General features: G+C 34.5%; 2 protein-coding genes across 4 annotated transcripts; one reads left to right on the top strand and one right to left on the bottom strand.

The window, feature by feature from the left end:
• Positions 1 to 892: 892 nt before the first annotated feature.
• LOC100789657 (transcription initiation factor TFIID subunit 13) lies at positions 893 to 4006 on the bottom strand. 3 transcript variants are annotated; one of them, XM_006588514.3, is made up of 9 exons: positions 3902 to 4006; positions 3734 to 3787; positions 3567 to 3642; positions 2931 to 3142; positions 2812 to 2849; positions 2596 to 2655; positions 2419 to 2493; positions 1056 to 1224; positions 893 to 1010 (listed from the first exon to the last, which is right to left on the bottom strand). In XM_006588514.3, exons 4-8 carry the CDS (start codon positions 3031 to 3033, stop codon positions 1090 to 1092), a joined length of 411 nt encoding a protein of 136 aa, XP_006588577.1. In that variant the 5' UTR covers positions 3034 to 3142; positions 3567 to 3642; positions 3734 to 3787; positions 3902 to 4006; the 3' UTR covers positions 893 to 1010; positions 1056 to 1089. The 3 variants fall into 3 exon arrangements, with proteins under 3 accessions (XP_006588577.1, XP_040862226.1, XP_006588576.1); XM_041006292.1 differs by having other exon boundaries at positions 893 to 1022; positions 1068 to 1224; XM_006588513.3 differs by having other exon boundaries at positions 893 to 1224; positions 2931 to 3137; positions 3902 to 4005.
• A 2510-nt stretch (positions 4007 to 6516) lies between these two features.
• LOC100786628 (phospholipase A1 PLIP2, chloroplastic) lies at positions 6517 to 10440 on the top strand. The gene is made up of 5 exons (XM_003535917.4): positions 6517 to 7539; positions 8127 to 8744; positions 9003 to 9062; positions 9232 to 9648; positions 9744 to 10440. Exons 1-5 carry the CDS (start codon positions 6946 to 6948, stop codon positions 10320 to 10322), a joined length of 2268 nt encoding a protein of 755 aa, XP_003535965.1. The 5' UTR covers positions 6517 to 6945; the 3' UTR covers positions 10323 to 10440.
• The last annotated feature ends 941 nt before the right edge of the window (positions 10441 to 11381 follow it).

Below are 11381 nucleotides of genomic sequence, written 5' to 3'. Positions count from 1 at the left end.
TTTTATATGCTGAAATTGCCATTTTATCCAACTTTATTAGATAAAAATCAGTATTTTTTTTGCAGTTGTGTTTCGCACGAAAAAAGTCAGAAATGGTTTTTTTATTCTACGTTGATAGATAATTCCTTTGGTTGACACTGTACATCTACAAACAAGTCACTACTAACTCTTTAGGTTATTTAAAGCAAGCCCATTTGTATCAGTATCTTTACGTGAAATGAATTTTTTTTCAAAAAATAAAACATAAATCACTTTTCTATGCATTCTTTAAATAACTTGTTTGAAAAGTTCAAGAGCCGTTTGTTTAGGTTTTTAAACAATATGAATTAAAGGAATATAAAAAGTACTTTATCTTCTTTTTAGAGATTTTATAAAACCCAAAGCCACTTTTTTTATTACCAATGTAAACGTACTTTTATTTTCCAACTTAAATAATTACATTTTTTCAAAAACTACTTGAAACAATCGGAAATCTATTTTTTATATTTTTCATAAACTTATGCAAGCATACTAAATGTTCAAAAGTAATTATAGTCAAAATTTAAGTGATTTTTCATTAAAAAAATTAAAACAAGCAGCCTTAGAAGCTCTAAAAACTTAATTAGATTTGTACACATTCTGAAAATCATTTTTTAAAAGCTTAAACCAATGAACCCTTATCTTACTACTCCGTTCGTGTTGAATTAATTTATTTTGAAGAAATAATTACTTTTACTTACAGCTTCCTGAAAGCTTTTTTTAAAATAAAATATATATATATATATATATATATATATATATATATATATATATATATATATATATATATATATATATATATATATATATATATTTCTTAAATATAAACAAAAACATGCGTATAAGGCACAAATTGATTTTAAGATTATGTATATTTGAGTACGAAGATAAAACAAATTTTCAATTCGATCATGGACGTTTAGGGATTAAGTTCATATCTAGAGCATCCTCAAAAAGGCGAAACACATCATAACCAACAAAGAACAGGTTAGCTGAGTCATTAGTTCGTTTCAGTAACTTCATTATTCATCCTTCAACTGAGTCATTAGTGCATTTCAGTAACTTCATTATTCATCCTTCAACTGAGTCATCCACCTCAAAAACCTTCCTCAGTTTCTCTTCGTCTGATTCAAAAACCTTTCTTGCTTGTTTCAGCTCTTCATTCATAGAAAGTAGTTCTGTACAGCGGTTAAGTTTTGGCGAATCCTGCAGTATATAATGGATCTTAGACAAACAACAAAAGATTATCATGAAACGGAAAACAAATATGATTGTAGTGTAATTCTGCTGTTTATAATATAGAGCATATTAACTTATGACTAATGGTATGTTAGCTCATAATCTTCTCTATGAAGGCTGCAACATTCCAGGTTTTTTTTGTTGTGTGAACGGCGTCTAGGCTTGCGTGCCAATTTCAAATTTCTTAACTGCTGTCTCTCCGGAATAAGATCGTCAAGAAGGTTGTTGCATAATCAATCGTCAATACCAACCACCAAAGAAGTGAGTTCAATTTTTTCTTCATTTTAGAACAAAACAGTCTTCACTAGTTTCTTATAGTATCATGGTACATTTGCTCACCTAAATGAAAAATGATGGCGTAACTTTCATGCAGGAAGGTTTTCTGCCAATGCATGTTTAAGCCTTTGACGAACCAGAAAATTAACCTCTGCAAATGTCAGTAGGGTGCAACTTCGACAATCTATGGTACTGACATTTATATTTGCTGGAAATGCTTAATGATCCTTAAGACATTGTTAAATCAACCTAAAATTTGCCTCATATAGATCTAATGCTAATAATTAATGGTCTCATTGCTACAAAACCAAAGTGGGTTCAAGTCTAGACAGGAGTGGAATAAAAAACATTGGTATACATAATTATACATTATGCATTAGTGGTTCTCTGCAGACTCATTTGGTAAAATAATAGTACGTCAGTTCCTAGTCTCAAAATGAGGGTGTTAGGAGTATATAGTCATGAAAATGTCAGATTCCTTGGCTTGCCATGTTAATAGTGCTAATATCCATTGTTAGCATGAAGACAAAGGCAGATTGGAAACATCAATTTCTGGCTAGTATTAGTGTTAGATTACTAATTCCAATTGTGTTGTGAAGTTTTGATTCCGAATAAATTAGGAAACAAAAACTTATAAAAAGATGGGTCAATTAAATAGGGTGTTCTCAATATATAGAAGGGTGTTATAGAGGATTTTTCCTTTAGTTTCTGCTGGATTCCTGTTTAATTCATTTGTTCAGTTTTGCATTACCCTTCTAATAGATTTAAACAATTAACAAAAGGATTTAGGGAGACTAAGATAAAAATTTGCTAAAATATTTCAAGGTTCCCCAATAACTTTTAACCTTCATAATAATTATTTGCAATTTTTTAACAAAAGAGTACCTTGCGAATCAAATAGAGGAAATCCTCAACTGATAGCTTCCCCCTCTGAGATCCAATATCTTGGGCTTTATGTACCTTGGCAGACAAATTTAGCATAAGGACAACCAAGCTATAACTACTCCAGGAGTCCAGGCCACTCAGACAGAGTTGAACAACTAAAAAGTTAAAGAGTCTTACCAGTTCTGTGACATACTCCACAACAATGTCCTCCATAAGAGCCACACTTTCAGGAAGTGGCTAATCAAAGCAGCAAAAAAAAGAGTTCAAGTTAATAGACATTATTCTTTAAAATTTACATGAAAAGAATGTAGTTAAATGTTGCATAACCAAGACAATACAACACAAATTAAGTGTACATCGGAACACAAGCATGGGGGAGGGTTTCACACTCACATTAGGATCATCTCCAAAGCCATACATCATGTGCTGCACTACAGGAACCAAAAAAGAATATTATTAGGATTAGAAAAAACTAGACTAAAATGTTAAAAAATCAGAACAAAAACTCTTACATTCTTTTTGGAAAACTCCTCTTTTGCGCTTGGACGAAGTTTCTGATGGTTGTGAGGAAGCTGTTCTTGGTTTTGATGAGGTTCCAGCAGAGGAATTGCTCATTTTTATTGCCCAATGCTTCCAATGTTATCTTCAGTGAGTAACTGGAGTTAATGAATAGGAGAAACTGATGATATTCTTGTATCTTCCAATGCAGTGTGTAGGTTCTGTTCTGCACACAGAATGCCAGAGAATGAAAACTGGAAAGATGATATGTTTCAACTAAGGAGTAAGGAAAGAATCAGAGACACTGGTCTTAGCAACCGCACACCCCTCAAATGAACTTCCAACTTGTCCCAACCTACCCTTTGGTTTGGGACAAAAACCCACACCCAGCCTACCCCCACACAGTAGTTGTCATCTTCTACCCAAGCACCACAGTTGAAAAATAAACATAACCCACCAAAAATTATGCCAACTGTTTCTTTTATTCCAGTATGGTCAATTTTCTTCCAACTAGTAAAGGGGAAGATTCTTAATTTTTGTCGTAGCTCAAACAAACTTATACATAGTATTATGAGCTCAAACAATTCATTTCGAACGTAAAAAAATCCACCCAATTTATTTGTATTATGAGTTCAAACATAATCTTATACCTCCGCAATTTGAATTGCTCACAAGTCACAAGAGAGAGATAAACTTCGTTCTTCAGTGGTATGGCATAATGAAACCCTAGACAGAAAACGAAATCGTAAAATCAAACTCGAAACACAAATTGATTGAAGAAAAAACGAAACCTAGATCGCAGAGACCAGTGACGAACCACCGTGAGAGAGGAAGCGTACTCTGAAGTCTGAACAGAGAGAGAAAACATACTCTGAACGGAAAGAGAGAGTGAGAACAAAAACGAAAACAACTAGGAATTGTGAGAATAAGAAAGAACAAAAACGAAAATAAAGAACACGAGAACAAGGAGCGAATGAAATATTACCTCGACGAGAATGAGGACACGTGATTTGCTAGTCACTTTAGAGCCAAAGGCGAAGCAATTTGTTGAGTCTCTGAGTGGCGAACCGCGCAAGATTGTAAAATGATATATTTTGCTTCTAACAATTATATATGATGTCAGGGCCTAGTAAACATAAGTAAAGACATTCTACTAAAGCTAACATGATTTATTATTTGTTGACAAAATCTATGTTTCCGGTAAACAAAAAAAATCTACTTTTGAAAATTATTTCTCATATGATTTATTAATATTCATATTTTTTAAATATAGTTTGATGTGTGTTTAATAACTAAAGAAAATAAATTAAATTAAAGAAAATATAAAATAAATAACTATAAGATAGAAGAGAACACAACACAATTGAAATATCTCTAATAAGTTCACAAATTCTATTTTGTTTTGGCAAATCTCTTTATATGTGTTGTTGTTTAAAAAGAGAAGGACTCAATGATTATTTTTTCACCTAAACCAAAAGTAAAAATTTTGGTAAATAGGAATCTCATAAAAACTTCTTTCAAGGAATTGGCAAAACTAGGTCATTTTTCAAGAATAGCCGAGGGACCATACTATTACTTGGACTTGGAACCTACATGCCGATGCTTATGATTTTGATAGCCATACTAATGATTTAGAGGAGATTTTCTAAAAGAAAAAAATTTAGTGTCCATTTCAACTAAGTATCTGTCATCTTTCAGCTGAGTGGCATGTTACTTACTTTTTTTTTTAATAACAACTATTTTTATCAATTAAAAATGACTAAATTTTATATAATTTAAATAAAAAAATAGTTTAAAATCACTTTTCACTTAAAATATTTAAATATAAGTCTCATTTCATATGATTATTTTTACCAACAATCAATTATATGCATTGCTTTTAGGCTAAAATAACATTTTGGTCTTTTATGTTTTAGTTTTTTCTATTTTGGTCATTTAAGTTTCAAAAATATTTTTTGGTCTTTTATGTTTTCGAATTCTTTCATTTTAATCCTTTTAAACATAAATGATAAATATGTTAACAAAGAGTATGATGTATTAAATGATAAATATGTTAACAAAGAGTATGATGTATTCCTTAATGTTAATTGAAATGACATTGTTTTAAATGTTTACATTTAGCTCTTTTATTTATTTTAAATAGTTCCATTTTGGTACTTTAAATTTTAAAAATTATTTAATTTTGATCCTAATAATTACATATGATGTTAGGGTCTAGTTAATACAATTGAAGATATTCTACTAAAATGAACACGCAAATTTTTTATCTTTAACACCTTGACATGTACAATAACTTCAAGAAACACTTTTCTGGTTTGAAGTTGAAGCAAATATTGTGGAGGATTGCCAAAGCCAATTATTTTGCTCAAGAAGAAAGTGTCTTATGATAAAAGTGAATATTGAATTTACTACAACACAACATTAGTTAATTAGGTTTGCTTTAGTCTTTGACGTGTAATATATTTATTGTTTTAAATTTTTTAAAACATAAATAATTGACCTATTTATGTGCAAGTGTGTATACCACTAGTGTGTTTATTTCTAACATGATTTTCATCTCTAGGTAAGTAAGTCAATCAATGAAGTTAAAAAATTTGAAAGCAATAAATATATTACAACATCCAACACTTTTATCTAGAAATAATTTTGATAGAATGCCATCAATTATAAACACAAGATCTTGACATCATATGATTCTTAGGATAAAAAATGTACCATTTTGCAAATTTGATGAATCAAAATGAAACCATTTTTTTTTCAAAACCAAGATGAAACCATTTAAACAACTTAAAGTGCCATAATAGAACCTTTTAAAAAAAATTAAGAACCAAAATTCAACCATTGGGGAGAGGATTCGATGACTTTGTGGCACCAAAGTCATCCTTACTTTCCTATTTTTAGCTCGCGGGATTAATTTTATGATCTAAATTTTGTTACTTATTTTAAAGATGTATTTTCGGTCTCTAACTAATTCAGATGAACCTTTCCCCCTCCTTTAAGATCATATGATCGGCATCCAATTTAGATTGAGTATCGATTATAACATTGATTCAAGAGCACACTACAAGATCCTAGATATTCATTTGGATGTAACCATCCACTATCTAAAAATATCAAGACAAGGACTAGATTAGATAAATTTGGAACTACCCCAAGAATATTGAGATCGTTCGCATGCGATGTACACGCTTATATAATCTTTAATGCTTGACCTAAATATATAAAATATACTTTACACTTGAATATTATTGAATTATGTCTCAGTTCTCTTTTCTTAGGTACGATCTTACTACAATTGCTAATAATGACATCATTTAAGATATACATAAAAAAGAGATGCTAAAATGAAAATGGACTTATAGATAAATATTTAAAATATGCGTTTTGAACAAGGAAAGGGTTAATATGACCGGTATGGCGTTTAGCAGCAACCGATATTACCCGTGACGCAGGGGGCGATCCTCCAGAATAGAAACGATAGGAAGCAAAACTATTAATGCTCTTACCGACACGTCACCGGAAGTACGCGTGCACTTCATCTACGCCTATGAGGTGGCACTTTCATCTTAAAGTTTGGAAACTGTCAGAGATTCACACGCTTTTTCCTACGAAAGTGCAATTGCAACACACTCTCTCTCGCAATTCCCAAACCAAACACGGAAAATCCCCCCTCCTCTTCCCAACGACGCCGTCGCCTCGAGAGAACACTATTTTGTCTATTTAACACTAAAAAACGCCGTCGTTTTGTCCTTAAAACCCGATCCGGTAGACACGTACTCCCATAGCTAATTGTGAGAATTTCGGTCACCTGTTTTATTTTTTTATTTTGCCTTTTTCGGTTGCCCTCTCTTTAAATGCTCCCTCCTATTTTTTTTGTTCTCTCTCTCGTTTTTTGAAGACGAACATTAAACAACCGTGAAGAAGCAGTTAAAGCAAACTGCGAAACGCTGAACATTTGAAGCAAATTAAAAAAAATAAAAGAGAAGAAATCATCGTTGTTGTGGACATTGTGTTTGTTTTCTAAGAAGAATGGAAACTGTGTGTTTAAAATCTGGGATGGTTCCCACGATCTCTATTAGTGGGTCGCTGGATGCACGTGCCAATCCTTCTCAGGTGAGCACGGTGGGGCGCGCCGCCGGGGATAAACCGCCGCAGAGGTCGGTGTTTTCGAGGTTTTCCTTTTGGTACCCTTTGGAATCTCTCTGGCCTCGGGGGAACAACAGCAGGTACAAAGGGCTGGCCCTCGACGACGCCGTTTTGGCGGACAACAACGCCGAAGCGAAGGCCGTTAGAGATGACGGCCAGGGTGACGGAACGGAAAGGCAGACCGGAAACTGGGTTTTGAAGATTCTGCATGTGAAGTCCGTGTGGGAAGGGAAACAGCGCAATGAAGAGGATGGTACGGTTCATGATCAAACTCAAACCAATTTCGACGAGGAGGAGGTGTGTGAATGTGATGCTTGCGGGGTTGATGAAGATGACGGCTACTGTGAAGAAGAAGAGGCTGAATTCGATAGAGGCTCGTTTTCGAGAATGCTTCGGAGGGTATCGTTAGGCGAAGCTAGATTGTACGCTCAGATGTCACACTTGGGGAACTTGGCTTACGATATACCTAGAATCAAGGTATGAGACTTGAGATCTTTCTGCTTTTAATTTTGGTAACTCGTAGGGTTAGGTCGGTTTCATGCTTCTTTCTATTTGTGATTTTTTTTATTGTTTTGAGTCTGATTCGTAGATTTTGAGAAGATTCATCTTGTACTTAACTGATCTGGATCTAGCACACATTGATTGCTTGAAGATCCTGTGTGTTATGATTTGTCTAATTTTTCAAAAACCTATAGAAGGTTTAAGTTTAAACTTCACGAAGCAGTAATCTGAAAATGGAAGCGCTTTGTTATGACACATGTTTCATTTAGCGGAGTGTAATTTATAACAGCTATTGGAATACCCATGGTTTAATATGATCTGATTTATGTTTTACGTATATTTCTGCAAGGAGAGTATGTTGGAGGGGTTCTGTTTGTTTACCATTTACATGAGTCATGAGATCAATTGCATTTTATAACTAGTCATATTTTTGTAAAGCTCTGTTACTGGTTTTTTATTTTTATTAAAATGACATGTTCAGAAATTGATTGATAAATCTAGGAATTTGATTTTCTACTAAATGCATATAAACACTAATTTATAATTTGGATTTGATAATTTAGCCAGGGAAACTCTTGAAACATCATGGTCTGCGCTTTGTAATTTCATCGATAGAGAAGAAGGAATTGGCAGTGGCAGCAACAGCTGAAAAGGATCCCCAGAAAGTTGGATCTTCAATAGAGAAGAAGGAATTTGCAGCAATTGCTGAAAAGGATCCCCAGAAAGTTGGATCTTCAACAGAGAAGAAGGAATTTGCAGCAATTGCTGAAAAGGATCCCCAGAAAGTTGAAACTGATGAGAAGGTAGAAGAAAAAGAAGAAACAAAGGATCCAAAGAATGCTGGATACAAGATAAGTGCAACTGCTGCTTATAATATTGCTGCCTCTGCTGCCACTTATCTGCATTCTCAGACTAGTAGCATATTTCCATTCAAATCCTCAAATGCTGTGACTGGTGAAGGTTCACTTGAAGGAAGCAATGAAAGCCTTGACACTGTTAACATGCTAAACACAGAGGTGGCATCTTTGATGGCAACTACTGATTCAGTGACAGCAGTGGTTGCAGCAAAGGAGGAAGTAAAGCAGGCTGTTGCAGATGATCTGAACTCTGCACATTCAACACCCTGTGAATGGTTTGTCTGTGATGATGACCAGAGTGCTACAAGGTTTTTCGTTATTCAGGTGGGGAAACTTAATTGAGTACATACTCTTGCTTTTTGCACTATAATTGTACTTGTTGGTTGCAGCTTGCAAGTTTGCTGTAATTTGCGAAAATTTGTGAGCTTAAATATGATAAAATCATTATCATGGTGGTTCTCAACATTTATTTGCGTTGTTTAGCTGATGGTATTTTAGAGTGTCTGTATTTCACTGCTAATTTTTTATGTATATTTTCTGGAGTGCTCTTTCTCACTATATTGTTTTAATAAATATATGCAGGGTTCTGAGACGTTGGCTTCATGGCAAGCAAACCTACTCTTTGAGCCAATTAAATTTGAGGTAATTGTCTATATTGCATACTAAAGTAGTAGTTCTTCACATGTCATTCTTTTTAAAGGGGAATTTCATTCTTTTTATGGTTATAAATAAATACTTTTTGAATCTTTCTTAATGTGTATCTAATTATCTATCCTGAAACTGACATAGTGATGTACTCATTTTCCCCCAGGGTTTAGATGTACTTGTGCACAGAGGTATATATGAGGCTGCTAAAGGGATATATCAACAGATGTTGCCAGAAGTACGTGCTCACCTAAAATCTCGAGGTTCTCGTGCAACTTTTCGTTTCACAGGCCATTCTCTTGGTGGAAGCTTGGCATTACTTGTGAATCTCATGCTATTGATAAGGAATGAAGTGCCGGTCTCCTCTCTACTTCCTGTGATAACATTTGGTTCCCCATCCATCATGTGTGGAGGTGATAGTCTGCTAAAAAAATTAGGTTTGCCTAGGAGCCATGTTCAAGCAATCACAATGCACAGAGACATAGTACCACGAGCATTTTCTTGCAATTACCCTAATCATGTTGCAGAACTATTGAAGGCTGTCAATGGGAACTTCCGTAGTCATCCTTGTCTCAATAAACAGGTAAAGTTCTGGTTTTCAAAAAGTTTTGAAGTAGATGAAGAAATTTCTTTCATATAAATCTCTGAAGTAGTTTTATTTGTGAATTTTTACTGCAGAAGCTACTATATGCACCAATGGGTAATCTGCTGATTCTGCAGCCAGATGAGAAATTTTCACCAAGCCATCATCTCCTACCATCTGGCAGTGGTCTATATCTTTTGTGTTGTCCATTATCAGAATCCGATGACACAGAGAAGCGGCTCCGAGCTGCTCAGATGGTCTTCTTAAACTCACCTCATCCACTTGAGATATTAAGTGACCGATCTGCTTATGGATCTGGAGGAAGTATACAACGAGATCATGACATGAACTCTTACTTAAAGTCTTTGAGAACTGTGATTCGCAAAGAACTTAACCAGATCCGTAAAGCTAAGAGGGAGCAACGGCGTAAGGTGTGGTGGCCTCTTCTGTTATCTCGTGGAGCTGATACCAGCATTGTTGCTGGGAGGTCCATGATATCAATCAATGTGGGTCAACGCCAGTCACCCTTCTCCAGCGTGATACAAACAGGGAGAGAGTCCCTGAAAAGGTTCAGTAGGATTGTTACATCCCAACATATGCATTTGTTTGTGTTGCTTTTGTTCCCTGCTCGGTTGTTGCTCTTGGGAACATATAGCGTAATTAACCTCAAATGAATTTATAAGATGATTCATTATTAAGCATGGGGGACACAATTGTATAGGGCGAGGGCACATGCTTTGTAGGACATTACACATTTAGACGATTCTTTATTCATTGATTTCAAAATTGAAATATTGCGTTCTTACGAGTCCTTGCTTGCAGAGGAATATTACTCTAAAATAGTAATTAATATTTAAAAATTTAATTGTATTTTAATTCAAGTTATATGCTTATATTGGTCCCATGTTGAGTGTTTGGTTGGACTAACAAAAAATGGGTTAGACTTATTATGTAAATATTTCTCCAATTCTCAAGGTTGCTTGCGCTTTGTAAGTAAGATATTAAATTCGTCATTTGTGGACCACAGTTAGCTGAATCTCATCGATAAACGTTTTGATCAAGCAATATATATTATTACTCATGTGTTACGTGCGAAATCTCAAATGGGGCTGTTAGTTGTAACTTGAAAAAGTGGAAGATCAAATAGTTGCTTTGCAAGATAGGTAGACAAGGAAAGACAGTGCCAATTCATGAAAACGAGCTAGATTCTGTTGTTTCCACTCGATGTCTCATTTTATGCACATGCTGATTCACATGCCAAACCAAAAATAGCCGACAAACTTTGGAACCAGATTCTTTCGTCTACTCAACAAGTTCTAGTCTGCATTATACGGCTGGTGTTTTCACTCCCAAACAAAAAAAGGAAAAGTCGGCACCACCCAGTCCAATTGGGCTTCATTGCCTATCCATCCAACAAAGCAAAATTGAGTCTGTATTATAGGTCTTGGACCTCAAATTTTCCAATTTTCGCGCTTTTGGCGGCATTACACGACCTACACGTCGATTTGGATATGGTTAAACAAACCGATTTTGCACTCATCATTTTCTTTTGGTACCAACTACCAAGCGGTGAGCAAAAAAATACATGGAATTGGCTTAGAAAATTAAAATCTAACTCTCGGAAAGGTCAAGAGCAATTAGCAGATCAAACTCCTTTAAAAGTTCACCTCAATAATAATAAGTCGCTGGTCAAGAGCATAGTGGATGGATAAGTAGATATTATCTCGGCGATA

The sequence above is a fragment of the Glycine max genome, chromosome 10, assembly GCF_000004515.6.
Source record: "Glycine max cultivar Williams 82 chromosome 10, Glycine_max_v4.0, whole genome shotgun sequence".
In the NCBI taxonomy this organism is placed as follows: Eukaryota; Viridiplantae; Streptophyta; class Magnoliopsida; order Fabales; family Fabaceae; genus Glycine; species Glycine max.
This window is presented reverse-complemented; position numbering and strand designations above follow the sequence as displayed.